This window comes from Atractosteus spatula, chromosome 6 (genome assembly GCF_055471065.1).
Source record: "Atractosteus spatula isolate fAtrSpa1 chromosome 6, fAtrSpa1.hap1, whole genome shotgun sequence".
NCBI classification, from domain to species: domain Eukaryota; kingdom Metazoa; phylum Chordata; class Actinopteri; order Semionotiformes; family Lepisosteidae; genus Atractosteus; species Atractosteus spatula.
The window spans coordinates 53,648,137-53,668,439 of record NC_142711.1 but is presented as its reverse complement, the minus strand read 5'-3'; the positions used below and the strand labels follow the sequence as shown (position 1 = coordinate 53,668,439).

Genomic DNA, 20,303 nt, shown 5'->3' with positions numbered 1-20,303 from the left:
GCACAGTTCTGCAAAAGCAATAGAAATTAAAGACATTTAGGAGTTATAATATACAGCAATTACTCAACATTACTCTTTTGATGGTTCCTACTCTTACAATAACTTTGAAGTAGTTCAGGTGGGTAGCTGCGTCAGCACCTGAAGAGCAGCTGACACCCGAAGAAGGTTCCACGGCCGAAACGTTGTGTTTTCTTTCTTCTCTTTTCAGCATGGAATAAGCCTATTACTTGTTCCCTATAAAAACTTTGTTATTTTTGATACGGCTTAGTCTGGGTGATAAGAAACCAAGTTTGCCATTTAGCAATCTTTAATACACATTGATCAACATCTTTTATAAATTTGATAACAACTAAAGAACATATATAAGCAGCCAGTATAACATATTGTTACAGCTAATCCATCACATTCACTAATCCAAGCTACTTGATTCAATGTTGAATGTATATATGGATTATGAAACCTGATAGGGGCAAAACAACTACCCCTGGCTGCTGACTGACTTTATACATGTGAACTGGAATTAATAGTCTCTTTAGATGGTTCTGCTTTCTACCACTGTGGTTTTTTCACAATAGTTAATCACAATTAGTAAAAATATAAATTATAGTAATAATACAATTATTTATAAAAGAAATATCATGCCTCAGTTGTTATTTCCAAAAAGATTTACACTACATCAGACATGGCTTTGCAGTTTTGAAGAATGAGATACTGCAGTGACCTTGATCAGCAATGGTGAAATTTATAAATCAGACACAGAATTCACATTTACTGCTTGGACAGGAATTATTACAAGGAATCTTCGTGGGTTTTCTTGACTGATTTTTGATTGAGGTACAGTACAATAAACACGCCAGTGGCCACAAAAGAAAACATTCTGAATGATGCAAACGTGAATGTATATAAAACAAAAATATAGAAGTATTCAGTCCACTAGCTCCTGTCCTTAAACTCAGCTATTTCCTGCCATTAACATTTTTTAAAGAGAGCCTATGTACAGTATTTTTATTGTATATTTGCCAATAAAATAATTTTGGCGAAGTACATGGCATATTGTGACAGGCTGAAAGAAGGACAGAGACACATCTTGGCTTTCAGTAGTGCTTTGCACACTCATTTATTGCCATTGCAAGCACTGGGCTTCAGCTTACAGACAAAAAAAAAACTCAGAATTAAAGCAGATGAAATACCATCTCAAGCTGCTGTCTAGGGCTCTGACGTTAATCCTCTGGTTCATTTTGACTGCAAACTAGCAGTTCTGCTCCTCAGCACCCTACTGCAGACACAGCACTGTGTAAACGCGCCAGAGCACAGCTGCAGCTCTGACTTGTCTAGAGGCTGCAGTTACCTACAGCTCTGGCCTCTCCAGATGAGAGTGATGCTGATGTGCTGCTGTCAAATAGCTCCCCTCCTAGAATGGGACCCATTCGAACCCGCTTCCACGGAAGGGATTTAGAAAAGGAACTCAGCCTTGGCATGCTGGGACCCAAGTCTGTGCTGCACCTCAAAGTGAAATGCCTGCAGTCCCAGATACTACCATACCAGTTGTTGGAATCCATAACTGTGTGGGGCCACTTCGGTGGCATGTGATCTGTCAACAGCATGAAGGGACGTCCAAAGAGATCATATCTGAGTACTTCGTGGCCGATTTGTATACTTCTTCTGGGTGGTAATATATCTTTGTTTTCTGGGTAACAGTTTCCAAACGGAGTGGTCTAGACTATCAGTCTCAAATAACAGTGTCTCACATAGGCTACGAGCCTCACCCAGTCCCTCTCCAGTATCGCAGGCTAACCTAGGCGAGGTACAATTGCCATTCTCTCTATATACAGTATATACTTTTTCCATCGATTATTCATGCCACCTGGCCTATCAGATTGCCTGTGAATACAAATGAGAGATTGGAACTCTAGTGCCATTCTCATTGCTCCTCTTAGGAACTAAGCTCCTGTGGTTGGATCTGACCACACCTCAAGTCCAGGACTTGTTTGACTTCATGTCTTCCCACTTGAGCCACTGTCATGAATGTTTCTGCTAGAACCAGGCCCCTGTCAGCGTGGGCCTGAAGAAGCCTCATCCTGTCCACTTCCATCATGGGACAATCATCAGTTCTCTGTCCTGGCTTTACAAAGAGTCTCTGTTTCAACCCTTGCTTAAAATCCTGAACCTAAAGGGCAGAACAACAGGACTGGTCTCCTCATGTATTCTTCTGAAACTGGTACTCAAGCAAAGTCTTTGACAAGTGTCCCTTATGGATTGTACACAAAGCTCGACGATTCACTATTTGACACAATCTTATTCTGTGTGCATAATTTGGTGACAAGATGAGACGGTTTTTCTCTGCACTGTACTGCTCATGAATTAGAAATGATTAAGATAACAGTCAAGTCTTTCAAAAGCATTTCCAAAATTACATTTCTTTTCCATTCAAAATGGCTTTTATTAACTTCAGTCTATAGCTTTACCCATTCAATTGTCTTTCAGTTGCAAAATACAGTGAATTATAGTACATCTGAGACATTAGTGTGCAGACCATGTAAATACACTAACATCCTAATGCTTAAAGATAAGTTGTTTGTCATGCAATACTAATCGATCAGAGGTTTTTAAAGTACCATGTTTTATGCATCAGTTCCTTTAGTATTAGTGTCATTCTGTACTGTTTAATGCCTGTAGCCACAAGAAGATTAGTCATCAATGGCATATTATTAAATTATTTTTTGGTTGGATTTGGTGGACGTAACTACTGTGCATCTGAAAGTTCTAATTAAGGGCTTGTTCAAACTAGAGGAAAAAAGTAGCTTTGATACTTCACTGCTTTGTGTTCAGATAAACCCAACTGCGGGAAAGACATTTAAATGCATATGGAAAGCTAAAAAACTTAATCACCATTACATCTACTACAGTCAATTGTCTCATGAGAGTCAAAAGGTAACGTTAACGTCCTATTTTGGAAAGCACAGATCATGCATGTTTTAAATGCACAAGTCTATCTATAGAATTTCTTAAAATGGTACAGTAGTTTTTCAAAACCATTTTGCTATTTCAAACTGTATGGTTAATAAAGTTAATGTAAGTAATGGTACAATAAACCATATTGTTGGTCCCTAAACTATTTTTTTGAAAAGGGTATAATATCCACTTTTGACAATTCATTCAAAACAGTATTAATTCCTATCATATACAGACTTCTACAAAGCAAAAATCTACACTTGTATTTAACTAATTTGGTTATCTAGAATCACTGTATTGGGCAGTTATGTTATCAATACTTTTCAAATCTGATTAATACACTATGTCCTGAAATACTGTAAATTATCCCCAACATTTTTCACTGGCAATAGTATATCTGCCCACGGATCACCAACGATGTTCGAAAAATATGGTGATCAGCAGCATTTAAACAAGGCATTAATAATAAACGTGACTTTATCCAGAAACCAAAGACGCTCTGCTGAAATTCTAACATTCTTTTTCTTTTAGTTTCATGTATAGTCTGACGTGTGGATAATGTAAATACCAAAAATATTTCCCCTTTATTTACATGCAGAAAACAAAAGGTTTGACTGGGATTCTTTATTTAGAGTGAGCAAAATGTTTTGAGTAAAAATAGATTGTGCGTGGAAATGATTCCAATTGAAATCTTCTAGCAGTTGTTTACTCCTGCCAAACATGGTTTCCCCTTGTGACTTGTTATTCAGAGAACATATCACATTAACCTTTGCCATCTCTCTTCCTCTGTTTTGCAGATAAGGAAGTGTTGTATCGTACGCGTGATGGTGACGTAAAGAAGATGAACGTGGAGACAAAAGAAAATGCCACATTAATATCGAACAAACAATTTGTAAGTGTTTGTTTTTAAAGCTTATTTAAAAGAGAAATTACAATAAAGGATCAATACTGGAACATTCCTAATGCTATTGAGAGTCAATTATTCTAAAGGAAGGAAATGATCAATAATACTGAGTTGCTTACCATGCAGTACCATGTTTTTAAAGTTTATGTTCTGTCCACTGTACCGTACATAAAGATAAACTCATAATTGTAATGGATTTATATTTTATTATACAATGATCATGTAATAGAATTCATTTTTTAAGAATTTCAAATGTTTTAATCCGAAATATCAGGCAAAATCACAGAAAATGTGACCACCAATACAGCTGAAATAATTAAGGTACGTTTTTGGTTTCAAACGTGAAAATATTTCCAAGTTAGTGTGGGTTATAATAACAAACTTTGTTTTCATATGCTGTAGCACCTTTAAAAGTGGCTTCTCAAAGCACTTTACAGAACAAAAAATACACACTGAGAAGAGATTGTAAATGAGGGTATGGAATGCAGTAGGAAAGCAAAGGGACATACAGAACCAGTTAAATAAAAGCCCTTCTAAAAAAGATGGGTTTGAGTCTAGATTTGAAAGGCTCAAGGAAGGTGACCCTGATATCCTTAGGGATAGAGTTCCAGAGCTTTGGGGTATAACAGGGTTATGACCTCCCTGAGCATTAACATGAACAACATTAATACATAGAACTTATAGACTTCTATGGGATGTTCAACTGAAGTGAGCTGATGAAGATTGGCCAGTTTCTGCTGTTTCCCAAAAGATGTTTTGTGAGACTCGACTCATCCATTGTAGATGTTCTCTGGCCCAGAGAAAACAGCAGTTTCTCTCAGCTGTCAACATCTTACTCCTGAATGGCCCCCAAGCATACCAATCTTTTTTTTTAAGCAGGCAGAAAGCAACTGATTTTACTGATGCAGTGATTCTCCTGAGAAGCATCTCTCACAGACAAGCTACCTTGTCACAATCAGATGATCCCTAGTAGTGAATGGCAAATTTGACAGGTTCTTAATCAGCTAATTTTGGCAACTTTAACTCAACTCACAGTTTGAAGTCAAAACATTGAGTACCTGTGATTTTTATAAACTGTTTTTTTCAATAGGAGCAATTCCTTATAGACCAGCTTAAATAATCAACAAGTCTTTGTCCTCATTATTTGCAATGTACATAATATAATACTGTACAGTATGTGCGTTCAATGAGCTATTGATATAAAAAGAAGACTTGCATTTTCATTGTGCATCAGCACCCTTTTATGATTTAAATTTTATAGGAACAAGCAGAGGTTAATTTTATTCTGAAAAGTCAGAAAAGAAGACATCTTCAGGTTTTGTGGGTTTTTTTCTTTATACTTTTCAATGTAGATGTTACCCCGGCATATTTCTGTGGCGCTTACACATTGAAACAGCTCTGCATTCTAACCGAATTCTCATTCTATATATATATAATTATATATAATAAGCAAAGTCACAGCCATTGATTTCATTATCTTTTTCCAGCAGTCTCATAAATACTGAACGCAAAATTAATTTCCTCCTCACTGGGGCTCATTAGTAGTGTCCATACTGTACTATTCTTGCTCAGTGTTAGTCTGCAGTTGAGCTCCAGCTGGAGAGAAACAAGTATGTAGCTAGTAAATGGTTTTTTTTTGTTTATTGACACTACCAAAAAGATAATAGACTCACCTCTTATCATTTTAGTTTTATTTATGATTCCATACCATATACATTCTTGGACATAATTAGAGAAACCATGTAAATGTGTATACTGTATGTAATTCAAATCACTCGTTATGCACAGTTTTTGTGTAAAAATCAACAGTTGTTTCATATGGAAAAAGTAAAGGTTTATTTCATGCTGAATAGAGTCGAAAAACACAACGTTTGGCTGTGAACCTACTTGAATTGTTTCATATGTACTGTAGTATTGCATTGGCATGCTGTAGTGTAATTAGTTGTTAGGCAAATCGTCTAGAGGATTTGCTAATGGTAAATTTCCATAGCTTTTAAAAATTTTGAATTTGATTCCTTAGACTTCAAAGTCTGACATTTAGCTTTGAATGAAAATCACACTGGGCTGCAATATGTCAATATGTCAATTGGAATTTGCATGAATGAGTCTGATTTCGAAGAAACTTTGAATTCTGTAAAAAGCAGAAAGAAAGAACGCAGTGTTCTAGCTGTTGAGCTCAGACCTACAGAAGGCTCAACAGTGATTTTTCTTCTACTTTTACAGTGTGGAATTCATTTGTACTAGTTTCTTTTCAGTCTGCAAATGTGCACAGTTCCCCACTCAAACCTCTCTTAAAATCCAGTTTAACCCGGATTTTCTTTCTACTGCCGATGAAGCAGGAATAAAGAGCTTCATAAAGCGGAATGAATTAAGGAATGAATAATGTCCTGTCTTAAAAATGTCTAATACTGTTATTAGTCTAATCATAGTAGCATTGTAGAGTCATTATTAGAGTCATTACTGTTATTAAATCAACAGTTGGAGATATACGATGCACACTGGAATCTTCAGGATAGATATTGGAAAAGGCCACTCAAAGTTTCCTGCATGAATGTCAATTGAAACAATGTCTTATGGACAGATGACATGAAATTCAGCTATTTTGGCATGCTCATTAAGATTATGTTAATGTCAAATAGATGAAGATCATTTTGACAAAACACTCATACCCACTATGAAATACAGTACTGTGTTAGATTTTAGGGTTGGTTTGTACAGATCCTGGACCCTTGTCAGGAATGTGAAATAATGAACTCCAGTATATACCAGGACATTTTGGCCAAACACCTGGTTGTTCCTTCCAAGAAGTTCAAGCAGTCTAACAATGATCTGATACATGCATGCAGATCAACAAAGGAATGGCTAACTGCACACAAAACTAGATATTATCTTCACTGGCCATCTCAATATCCAGATTGAATCCAATGGAACATTCATGACTTTAACTCAAGAAGGCTTTTCACTAACAGCCCAAAGTGTCTGAAAAAAGTCCAGCAATTCTATATAAACAAATGTTCATAATTTTTCCCTCTGAAGTGCCAGAATCCCCATAGCACACTACAGGAGACAGTAGTCAGTGCCAGAGGTGTATTTATAAAATGCTAACTACAGGGGTTTGAATAAATGTGATGAATTGTGTTTTCTGTTGTTTAAATTTCCTGCTTAATCGGGTTTATGAATAAATTAGGAGAGCATTGTATACTGTATAAAATGATCATCATCAATGTTTAAGCATGTACTGTAGTCATGTTAACCTTTTTTAATGCAGAAGAATCAATGAATATAATATGCTGAATTTATGTAGTGTTTACTGTATGCAGTATTTACAATATATTAGTACAGTGTGTGTTTCACTGCAGTCAATTTCTAGTTTGAAGAGATATCGTTGTTCATGCATAACAACATTTGTATGAATTCAAGATCTGAGACAAGATTAATTGTCACATGTGTACATCCTTTATGATGGCAATATGTCAAAACCTGTCATTTTAAAATAGGAACCTAAGATCTACATTAGAAAAAAATGTAATGCATGATTAAACATCTCATCTTTGTCTTTTTTGCAGGAGATGTATAAAGCCAGCAAGTACGAAGTGTCACCAGATATGAAATATGCTTTGCTTGCATACAATGTTGTACCTGTAAGTATTTTTTTTTCTAAAATGATTAAATGTTGTTCTATTGGAAGGGTACCTGCGGTATTAATACAAGGTAGTCTAACATATTGTACTGTACATGATTGCCTCTAGCAGTAGCAAAAATTTCAATGGAATTTTAAAATAACAAACACAAGCTCTTCTTTCTCTCCCTGGCTTTGATTAATCTTTTAATGTTGAAGAATAAATGGAGTTTGTAACAAAGGTTCAGGAGGGCTGACAACAACAAGATTCCCTTCATTGTAGCTGTCCTAAAGTGTTATCATCCAAGACATCATTTCCCAAAAGCTATAAATATGTTTAGTAAGCCTCTCTGCCTTGAATTCTTCTTAAGCATCTGCAGCTACTGTTTGGTTAACTCTTTGCTCTGCTTGGTGATCCTTAACTCCTCATCCTCTGGCCAGGAGACTAGCCCTCAGCCAAGCAAGTTAATCCAAATCTTCTCTTGTTTTTATACTTAATACTTTGTTCCCCAGAATATTTAAATCTTCTGTGTTGTTGTTCCTTGTTAAACTACATTTGGAGATCTTTTTCTTTCAATTATCAACACATAACCACTTAGTTGAGATAGCATCTACAGTAGGTACTGTACTGTACAGTATGTTGTAGCAGTGATAGTATAGAGATGTCCACTAATACAAGAACCTAGCTGGGGTATGTGAGTAATAAAATGGGAAATGTACCTACTGCACGTACCAGGGCAATTGTTGATGAGTAATGTAAGAAAAGCTTGGGAGGTAGAAAAAATACTCTAAATTAATCACTGAGAGACTTTTCCTTTAGGTGCTTTAGGTAGTAATCTGGTAGTATCTGATTACTACTTTGTTATTATTACTACTTGTTATTACCAGACGACATTTGTCAGTCAATTAACACCTCATGTAATTATATTAAATTGGGTGCTCAAAAACCAAAATATAATTAGAAAACAGAGAAGTACACAATCATTTTGTACAATGTAGCAAATATCGAATGAAATACTGTAGAATGAACAAATTCCTACCTCATCATAGTTTCATCACAGCTTAGAAAAACCGAATGAAAATCTAAACCTTTATTTTTATTATTATCAATGAAAATAAAAACTCTGACTTTCCTTGGCGCCTTTCAGTCAGGTTCTCTTTCTCCAGATTCTGGCTGACATGGCCTTCCCATAACCCTGGAGCAGCAAAGACCTGTATTTCCCTGTTCGTGTTCTAGTGCTGCAGTGTCCTTCTGTCTTATTGTATGATCCTCTGATAGGCCAGGGCTGTGGAACTGTAGATGATTAATGGCTCAGTCTGTTTTCCCACCTCATCAGAGAGAAATGAGGCCAGGCCATGACTGTGTCTCACTGTCCCTTCCAATGCCACACTAGGTACAAAGATATCCACACCTCTGAATACTGCATGTCAATTGGTAGCAACGTGCATGAGCACTTTCTACCAGTCCGCATTTGGGATTTACAGTCAAGTCAGCACACACATTTTGTGAGACAACAAAGTGGCACATCATTTGATTAACCTGTGACTGAGGTTAACCAAACATTGTCCTGAAAGTTTTGATTCCAGCACAGCTCTTTATGATGTAATTGAAATAATTATTGGCTTAATTCAGGCGGTTCAACACATTTTCCCAGCTTTTTGGGAGCTGCTGATTTAAAGACACCTGAAATAACTGATTTGTTGACACAACATCGTGGTTTCACTTCAGAGCTCTTTACATGTAGGAGGGACCCACTTCACCCATCTGGGTGATGCGCCATAGTCATTATGCACCAGCAGCTGCGTTAGGTTACGAAACCCTTTCATCGGTTGATCTAAGGGGTGTCTTTAAAATAGAATTTTGGATGCTAAAAGTAGAATTTAACCAGGACTCTTGGGTTAACATCCCTACATTTGTGTACAGTCCCATGGGCTTTTAATGAGCAGGAAGGCAGGACATCTGTTTAATGTGTCAAGCACAGTTTCCATTGTCATCTTGCTGGAGCACTGGTGTTTGAAAATTTCAGTCCAGAGGGAAAACTACCACAGGTCCACCCACAGGGTTGTCAGAAGCAAACTTGTTTTACTCCTTTTCTTTGGAGGTCTTCCATGCCGGTATTGATCAGGCCCAAAATTCAAAGATTTGAAGAGGTCAGGCAATAAGATGGCAACACTGTTATAAAACCTGAATAAATGTGGCCCTCCAGGATTGGAATTTGTATCTGTTTTAATATTTACAGATAATTAAATCATGGAGGATGAAGTGCTTTCCTTGAAATTAGAATACATAAACATTCTAATGGATTTGTATTGTTTGTTGAATCATTAGGAGACTATTTGTTCAGAATAAGTGTTATATACTGTATATTAATAAACTGGTGTTTAAAAGATTCAATTATTTGAATCATAAGGTACAGCTGCAATCATTTGTTTCTTGTAATTATATGCACAAAGTATTGCACAAGTGATTAATAGTGTGTTCATCAATTAATCCAATTAACCATTTGCACTGTGATTATCCTAAGCAAGGGTAAACGGCATCTACTTAACTGCAAAGAGAATGGATGACTGATGAGGCTGACGTTAAGGTTTCAGTTCATGTATGTTTGATATATTATTTATCTTAATCCCTTACACAATAAAGCATATGCAATATGTGACACAGAGTCCAGGTGCTTTCCTTGAGGAGTGCATGTGGGATTAAACTGTATTACAGGTTAAATTTTCTTTTTTCTCACAGCATGGATATAATTATTAATATGGCTCCTTTTACAAGGTGTGGCAATTTCTGTACAGTCTTGCAGCTGAAATGATCATTAGATCGGGACACGCATGCATTAAAAAAATGAAAACTAATTAGATTGACTATGTTCTGCCACAGCACGTTGGGCTTCAGTGAAATTTCAGACCATTATAAAATGTTGTGGGAGGTAAACAGACTCTGCTCTGACATCTTCTATCAGCCTGAAGCAGGACAAACTTCAAGGTCCACAGTAGTGGCTCTTTGAAGAAAGGATATAGGATATTTTAATGGTTGACCTTGTCTTGCAATTACACAAACTGTGCACAGTTAAGTGGCAGCACATAACAGCCAGCATGAGAGGGGGGTTCTGGCTGTGCCTTCATTTAATAAAGGAAAGGCAACATGACTGGCAGGAATAATTTAAGGGCTGCAAAACTTTGGTCCGCTCTGTCTCTTATAACAAAATGGTAAAAAAAATGACAGTTTTTGATGTTAAATGGGAAAGTAATGCCGCGATTCAAAGATGACACCACAGAGGATTTAAATGCTGCCTTTCCCTCGGTCGTGATGGATAGCACACTATTCACATGACAGCCGTGACCCTCCGCTGTCATTGAGTCTCACTACATCAGTGCGCTGCTCACCCTTCACAGCCTTTCTCCTGGCCTGCTCCACTGTATTTCATCCTTGCTATCCTGGAAATGGCAGGCAGGAAACCTCTGGGATTCTAGGTGTGGCATTTAGGTCCGAAGCCTTGTTTACTGCTGTAGCTCACGTGTTTTGTGTGTTTCTCCCTGTGGTGTGATGGGTCTTTTTCAAACGGGTGCAGTTGAACACTCACAATACAGTCGAGTTGTGATATATGATTACTGTGGAAATTTAAATCTAGGCTTAATAGCTACAGGGTTACATACAGGTTTAGACAAACATTATTTCACAAATGGATACTTCCTTTAAACTATCACATGTTGAATAGTATAGACCCAACCAACATGATTTGTGAAAGAGGCAAAATAAGAATACCATCTGTTTTGAGTTCCTCATTGCATAATATTCAGAAGGTTTATATCAGATGTGCCGCTATCAGCTTGCTGATATTAAATAAAACTTTCTAAGTACAGAGAATATGCTTGAAAATGATAACTTTGCATCATAGTTCTAATTGTTGCACGAGAATCGCGCTGATTGGATTTAAAAAAAATTGCAATACTGAATCAGAGAAGCAAGTGCAGTATTAACAGTAAAAAGTCGAATTAATAGTCAATTTCATTGCTATTAATACACCTTCCTAATAAAGAGTAACAGTCATAGACACAGGAAAGTCTTCTTTCTTGATTGGAACAGTAAATGTTTTGTTTTTTTATTTGCTTGCAGGTTTACCAGCACTCCTTTACAGCATACTATATTATATGTGAGATCCATTATGGGTAAGTGTCCCTATAATTCAGCTTTAATGTCGCTGTATTTGTTTATGTTCTTATTGAAAAACAATGGTTTATTTTACAGTTTTCAGTATTGTATATATCTAAATTTAATCCTTAGTCTGAAGAATGAGAGCTTCATTAATACATATATTATCAATCATAAATCACACAAGGTGACATAATAATGTAATGCATCAAGGCTCTCTTCAGTGACAATGGTATATAATGGTACTACAATAAAAGTGAAAAATGAAAGGTTTACAATGCAGACTCCAAATATCCGCATTTTAATTGTGTTCGCCCTATTCTCTCTACATATTCAAGGCATGTTGTCATCGTGTATAAAAGTTTCAGTATTGTTAGTTTTGAAGGCATAATAGCTTTTGAGTACCATTTAGATAATTATCTCTTCCCTTGGTTTTGTTTTAGAAAAAAAATAAAGCAATAATAAACATGAGTAAATAAAACATGATAGATCTTACTGTACATCAACAGTTCTGGGTAATTAAAGAATTTTCAATGGCCTTACCATTTGAATGGTGACCACCAGCAATATGATTTTTATAACTGTATTCTGAAAATGTCCTAAAATTATTAAGCCAATTCTGAGGGGAGTAACACAATCAGTTAAATATAAGAGAACAGTTTTGAAATTAGTGCTTTAAGTATGAATTATAACATTACAGAGACAGATACATTTTAAATGCCATATATAGAGAATGATTTGCTACATTTGGTTGATGTTTTTATTAAACATATCTTATTTACTATTTTGAAAATACACTACTTTTTAATAGGATTTGTACTTACTGTATATCTGGGCAGAACTGAATGCACATTTTTGACTGTGGTGCCACCTGGTGTACTTTAAAGGTATTGCAGAGTATTGGTCATCCTTTCGTTTTTGGGAGGGGGGAAATCCACAAACTTGGGTAAAACGGTCACTGAGCTTTCTGTGGTTCCGGTTCCAGCTGGGTTTTGAACGACTTAATTTGACCAGTCGCCTGATAATTACCCAAAAACATCATTTCCAGGTCCTTAAACAGGAACAGTTTAAAGCTGCTATTGTAACATGTAAGACTGTAGCCCTTCAGGATCAGCTTGACTCTTGAGATCAGCAATTAAGAGTTTCTAATATCTCCTCTAATCTCTGTATAACTAATTCTTCAAAGCAAATGGAACACAGTTGCTTGGGCAAACGTTGAGCTATTATTACTGTACTGTATATACTATTATGTACAGTATTAGGTAATACACCATACTATCAATGTGGGGTATTGCAGTGATGTGGCAGATATTGTAGTTCTGCAGCAAGGCAGGTCTGGACTCTGGGCCTTGAGTCCACACTGTAATATCTTGGTTGATTGATCTATCTTAAATCTAAAAAAAATTGCGTTGGTGTTCCCACAGGAAAACTAAGAATTTAAACCCTCCCGAAGTTCAGAACGTTCAACTCCAGTATGCAGGGTGGGGCCCTCATGGGCATCAGTTGGTAAGAACTTTTTTTTTTTTCTCAATGCACATTAACAGAGACATACAGTACAGTGGTATTAATACAATGTTATTCGCTATGCATATGTGTCTTTTGAGTTTCTCTTAAAGGTTACTGAATTCATGAAAAATGGCGTGTACTGTACGCTGTTTTTGCATCACAGGTGTTGCAAATTGCAGCCATGTTCTTCTCTTTTTGTGGCTCACTGAGCCTTGCCTTGCTTTTTACAATGAGCTAGTGTTTTTTTTCTCCATTCTTCTGGACCCACGATGCTGTTTTGGGACCAAAGATGTATCTTTCCTCTGCTCATTTGTCTTTTGGGATCACATTACGAAGAACAATTTCTCCATTAAATAATCCGTTTGGGAATAGCTAGCTGTTTTTCATCCTGTCTTTCCTTTCACTATAGTGCTGAACATATGCTCCCCATGACAGATGCTGTTTGTCTTCAGGTCATTAGGCCAGGTGCCTAGGAAGGAAGAAGTTTAAGCAGAATTTTGGGGACACATTACTTACAGAGCTCAGGTTTTCAGGTGTCATGCTAGACTGTAGGATTCTCTTTTGTGAAACAAATCACACCATTTGGCACTATTGTCTAGATTCCTAAATGCAGTCTACAGGTTTTAGTGTCTGTCAAAGTTCCTGGCACTGTGGTTGTCTTGAGAATCGAACACTATTGGGACATTGAAATAGAGCAAAGCATATAGTGATATGAAACAGCTTAAAAAACGTTTTGAATCTGTAAAGAAAACCTTACTAACATAAAAGGATTTTTGCATGAATTTATTTTAGAAAACTCACCTCAAAGTTTACAGTTCTGTTTCATTAAAAGTATTCTTGATTCACAGTGTCTACACACTATTCAAGGCACAACTAAAAATCTGTATTATAAAGTGCATTCTATCTCATTATACATTCTGTTTTCTTTATACAAAATTAAAAATTCAAAGTGGAGAGTGAATCAATCATAAAGCAAAGCAAAATAGTTTAGAAAGCTTACAGTCCAGGTATCTATTGTAAGATGACCAGGGGAAGGATCATTCATAACGGGTATTTCCGGACCTCACACCTGAGCAAAATGGCCACCAAGAAGAACCAGCTGACCCGCTTATGGAAAGGGCCTATTCAGCCAAACAATGAGACACAGGTGAGCCGCATCAGGAAACAAAATATAAATGCCCTGGAAGCGGTGAGCCGGCGCGGAAGCTAATAAGGTAAATGCGGTTTGGAGGAGAAAGAGGAGCTAGGATTGTGTTCACGAAAGGATTAGAGAATAACGGACTACCGAAAGAAAAAATTACGGTTTGCGGATTGTGGCTCGGGTATGGTGTAGATCTGTGTTCATTTATGGATTTTGGGTAGTTTGAGGATGAAGAGAGCGGATTACGGACTGGGTTTGGAAGATAAACGGAGAAGAACAGTGTGGTGTGAGTAACGTATCGCATTTACCTCAGCTTTTCCCCCGGCAACGCCGGGTCATGCAACAAATGAAGCAAGAGATTGTGCTCACCCCGATGTGAGAAGTAAAAGCATGCAATACAACTAAAAGGTGTAATCTAAGTTGATATTTACACTTTTTAAAATATATTAAAGCTCTAAAATACTATTAACTTAATACACATCATAGATAATATACAGCCTTACTTTGAGCTGTTTATTCTTTACATTGTAGAATAATCAACAATTGACATTTCTGGCACTGACCTAATTTCTAGTCAATTTTTATTTCCAGAAATGCTGTTCTAATAAAAATACAAACCTCATATTCATTGACCTTTATCATTTGATTAAGAACTGGCTTCATCTTTTCCTGGTGTGTTATAGCAGAAGTACATCAAATGGTTTGAACAGTCCGTAGAGTATTCTAACAAAAAGACAAATCTTTTTCTCATACAAAGTCCTTTTTTTTCCCCCCCACTGACTGAAAGAGATTATAATTCTACCACTGTCAACACCGTTCCAGTTTGAGGTGCTTCTCTAGACAATCATGTGCAATTTTCAGTATATTCTAATTCTAATAACGATTTAGCCCGAAGGGTTTTTTCTTATCTCCATAAACATGCCTTGTGCCATGTCAGTAGCTCAGTAATAAATGAAAACCTCCATCAGCATTCTTTTGTTGCATACCTTAAGCAATATCATTGGCGTGGTACCCGTCCGAGTGTGAAATGATATCCCTAGTGCGTTGTAAATAAGTATTAAGGAAACTGGGAATTGCAAACTAAGAAAGCTGTAGCAGATATTACTTGCTTGGTTTACCAAGTACCATTAGGTCACTAAAAGTTCAATTTGCATGGAGTGTTCTGTATCAACATTTTAGTTGACTACTGTTAATTTGTAATGTGTTTGTTTCATGCTACTTCAGGGTATAATCACTTGTATTAACAACATCCAGGTGGATTGTGATACCTGTGGTTTGAACAGTGTTGTGGTTGCCGAGTCCTTTAGGGTCTGTTTAATTGTATTTTTTTACTGGAAGAATAAATACGAGTCCATTTTTGTTTAATAATAATTGAAGGAGAATCCACTTCATATAATATTTCATTGTGTTTCTGCCATCAAGAAGGTGCAGATCTTTGAAAGGAAAACCTTACATCTGTAGAACTAATCTCAGAAAGGTTATGCGGACGCTTCACTGTAAAATAACATTCATTTATTGTAAATTTTAAGAATTTACTTATTAATAAAAGTTAATCCTCAAAAAGAATAGATTTGCTCATAGTTTTAGATTCATTTTGTTTTATATCTGTTAACAGATTACATAAGCAGATATTAATGTGATCTTAGGTCACAAAAAATGTATATTCCATTATTTGAAATGCATCTACCATCGTAAATAATTCTCACTGTATTTTTCTTGTAGAAATGCAGTGTGGAAGGCATGTGTGATGTATTTACATTCAGTAAATGCACCAGCTATTTCAAGTGTGTTCTTGTGTTTTCTATTTTTCTGCACCATTTCAAAGGTCAAATTGTTCTCCATAGGTTGGTTTGATGTCTTTATCAATTCTGTGGGTTGAAGTTTCTTATTTTCTGAACAGCTTCATCATTCCCTCCATACATCTGTAATCAAGGCTGAAATCTTTTTGATTGTATAAAAAATATCAGAGGTCTATCATTTATAGACCAGCTGTGCAGCTGTAATTGCACGAAACAAAACAGACTTCTGTTTCAGATACAGACTGGATATTGATCATGTGAAAGTAAAGAATGAAAATCTGCTACATTAGGTTCGCCATGGTTGACATGAGATTCGAGATCCTTGGTTCGCTTAACTAATAACTACCCACTGGAGTAGATGGGCTGAGTAGTTTCCTCTTGCCCGTAACCTTTGCGTTCTTAAATCATCAGAAGGATTTGTGCTTTACTCATTTGTTTTAGGAGCCCATACCTCCTCCTCTCTTTCTCTACATATTGTAGCAGCAAAAATAGAGCAGGCTGTTTTGTTTTATAAACTTGGTTGTGAACTGTGCTATTTCTCACAGTCAGTGAGTCTGAAGATTATATTATACCTTCTCCTGCAGTCGTCACAAGAGCAGTATCCACTTCCACAACCTCTTTTTGTGCCCAAGACACTTTTGCAGTAAGGCAATTAATGTTCAGTTCTGTTGTACACTTCTACCTCTCTGTGTATGTTCCCTCTCGGTCACACATCTTTCCTATGGATGTACTGTAAATGCCCTTCTTCTCCTGCTCCTTCTCTTTCACACATGACCCTATTTAAACTTCTGTAGATGCCCTCTCCTTCTTTTGTAATCATGCACAAGAAAAGTGAAGGTACGGTACTTGGCTTATACTACAATGGGTAATAAAATGCAGGGATTTAGCTGCTTTCTCTGAACAACTTGGGGAGGCTGTTGAGTGCATCAGTGACCTACAAACTTGATCAAATTAGTGTCCTGCACTAAGCAAAGACAGTTAAGGTCACACGTCTTGCCAACCTTCTAGGGAATATAACTCTGAACAGTCTGGTGGGTAATCCTTTCTCGCCCTCTGTCATAATTGAGCTCTGACTAAAAGCTTATACTGCACCTATTTCTCAAATCGACACTGGTTAATTATGTCATTTCTGTGTCATTAGTAAGGTGAAGTACATCTTAAATTACTTTGCAAAACAATTACCCACAATGTATTGTATATTTCTATCTTTGGGTAGCAGTGGTAAAAAAAAAAAAGTACATTTGGAGTATCCAATTCGAAAAGCCAGATCTGTGGGACTGCTTTTCAAAAGCGTATCCAAGTACATGATAAATAGATGGGGATGGTGTAGCCAGTTTTAGATTCCTTTGAGTGTAGTCAAGTTCATTTCACATCAGAGTAACAACAAATAAAGCCAGACTTTGATGCTGAACATCATTTTTCATAATTGCAAGCTGACAAGTTATCCAGAAACTACCCAGCAATCCATTAGGTGCAGCAGTTGCTTGCTTGTATTTAGTTGATGAGGTTGGGATTATTATCTATGTGGCTGTGCTTCCAAATTGGACTGTAAATGTGACTGCCTTTGAAGGTGAAAGCATGAAAGCATACTTTTTCATTCATTACCCCTACATTTAGTGGGAACTATGTAAGATGACAAAAGTGCTTTATTAGAAAATTAAAGAATGGTGATTTTGTGGACAAATAAAACTAAACTGACATCAAATAAAAGCATCTACTTCAGATATGAAGCAGATTATCTTTGGGATAGTCACTGCTGAAAGACACCCCTTACCTTTCAAAAACATTACAAAAATCCCCATTTGTACAACATACATGCTTCTCAGCAAAGTATAAGTAGACATATCTGGTTTTTATATTCAGTGGTTCATGTTTACAGTACATTGTAACACTATGAAGCTAAATTTCATACTCCTCCTCAGGAAGTACTGTATGTTTGAAAACTGCCTAATTAAACTGAGGCAGATGTTTTTCTTAGATGATGCTCCCATCACAAAGCTATGAAATTTCTCAGCTGGTGTGCTTTCAGACATAACTGGAGTGTCTCACAGAATTGGGCAATTGTGAATTGTGAGATTTACATGTACACCCCATTATATATTTTTACATCACCATCTGTGTTGCTTCTGACTCTTAAATCAGGCTGCAACATACAGTATACCACCAAGAGCCATTACAAATGTAAACAAAACTAAGTATTTTAATTTGTGTTTGTACTTGAGCATGGAGGTTACTCATATTAAATTAATGTGTCAATAAATGCAATAAGTTCAGATACCTAAAGTAACAGTAAAAAAAAAAACTTTATTTGTTCCTTCCATTGGTCTGTATATAATTTTAATAGGAACTGCATGATCCTCCATGTTGTGGTTGTATTAATTAGTTATGAACAGCATGGTGGAGCTGTGGTAACAGTGCTGCTAGGCCCTGGGTTTAATCCCAGACTTGGGGTGCTGCAGTATCTGTGTGGAGTTTGTAAGTTCTCCCCATGTATCCTGCCTTGCACCTGTTGCGTAGGGGGATAGACTCTGGGCCCCGGGACCCTGAATTAGAGGAAGCAGTTAGAAAATGGTTGTATAAATTAGAACGCAGATACCGACTTCCCAACTCCAAAACCAATTGATTTAAGTTCTCATTCATACCTGTATCCATATCGTTACTTAACATTTGATTTCCAGTGTATGTATGTTGTCGTTCTTCCCATGTGTTTTTTTTTTTCCTGTCCATCTGTACCCCAGCGCTGCTGCTGCTGCTGTAAAACAAATTGCCCCCTCGGGGATAATAAAGACTCTTTCTCTTAATCATTGATTTGTGTGTTAGTGACATTTAGTCAACCACTAAAAAAAACCTGAATAAGACTTGAGTTGTATGTTTTAATCATCATTCTGCTGTAGATATTATGTTTCTCCATGTTAAATGGAAAAACAGCTAGCAGCTTTGAATAAGTTGTCTGCATTATGTATATCATCCCATCTTCTCCTTTTTCACTTGATGACACAAGCTTTATTTATTTGTTGGAAGAAATCCGCACCAGATGTCTGATGAAACTCTGAAATTAGACGACCTTTCATACTGTCAGGACTAGACATTAAGGATGCTTGTTTCTAGACTATTCATATTTACAGATTGTTCGCCAGGATCACTTTGAAGCCTGGTCTTTTGCTTTGGAATTTAAAATGCACTTTTCAATATCCTTCATGTTTTTTGTTGTTTTTGTAAATTGACTAGTAATTAATAATGCAAACTAAATTAGTTTGCTCTTCTTTCTCTGATATAGGGATGTTAAGATATACAGTAAACTAATGGATAAATATAATTACCACTCTCTCAGGCCAAACAATCTTGTACTGTTACATTATTAATATTAATTATTTTATGCTGATTTACATGTTTTACAACCAAATTCATTTCCTTTTTTTTCATTATCTGGAGTAATGGGTGATTAATTTGACCCCAATTTCACAGAGGAAATCAGTGAAAATACTGTAGGTCTTAAAATGAGTTTGGATAGTGACCATGAAAGATTATGAATGTGAATTCCTCTGTGCAATAATTCAATTTTAAGCAATTTTGTTTTCTCAAAAATATTCAGTTTCTGAATCTTACCCAAATATCACGGCACAACCCTCATTGAAAGCTTTGTTGAGAGTCAGTACACAGACTTTGATGTGATCTAATTTTGTCATTGTGATTCTGATTGGATATTACAGATCATCTGTAGGTACAGTATTCTGTTACAATGTAGTGAGTTACATATGACAGGGTTAGAGATGCATGCCCAATGTTCAATGTCTATTGACGTCAGAGCTGGGCGATAATTCGATAACGATAATTACTGCGATATAATTTTCCTCGATATAATTTTAACAAAAGTTCGATAAATGTTCGATATATATGTTTATGCTTTGCGCATGCGCACAAAATACTGCGCGAGGGCAGGTGCGTGTTGCAGACCGGGCAGCTAACAGATTTGTTTAATGTTTCTGCTGTTTGGAAAGTGTTTGTTGTGCTCTTAAAATAAAGAGTTGTATAATTTACCAATTAACTGTCTGGTTTCTTCAACTTTCACTCGGGAGAAAAAATCTGCCTTTAAACTTGAAAGAATTAATGATTTGACATTTATCGCGATAATTATCGATATCGACTGATACGAAAATTTTTATCGTGATAATGTTTTTGGCCATATCGCCCAGCCCTAACGTCAATCTGAATAATTATACTTTACTTTG

At 36.4% G+C, this 20,303-nt stretch overlaps 1 protein-coding gene across 2 annotated transcripts in view; it reads left to right on the top strand.

Moving 5' to 3' along the window:
* Window positions 1-20,303, top strand: part of LOC148833049 (A-type potassium channel modulatory protein DPP6-like) — a 223,082-nt gene that overhangs the window by 147,109 nt on the left and 55,670 nt on the right. For both annotated transcript variants that reach the window (XM_088918245.1, XM_088918246.1), the window contains exons 4-7: window positions 3,750-3,844; window positions 7,423-7,497; window positions 11,593-11,645; window positions 13,053-13,134. In XM_088918245.1, coding sequence (XP_088774371.1) covers window positions 3,750-3,844; window positions 7,423-7,497; window positions 11,593-11,645; window positions 13,053-13,134 — 305 coding nt within the window. The remainder of the gene's footprint in view (window positions 1-3,749; window positions 3,845-7,422; window positions 7,498-11,592; window positions 11,646-13,052; window positions 13,135-20,303) is intronic.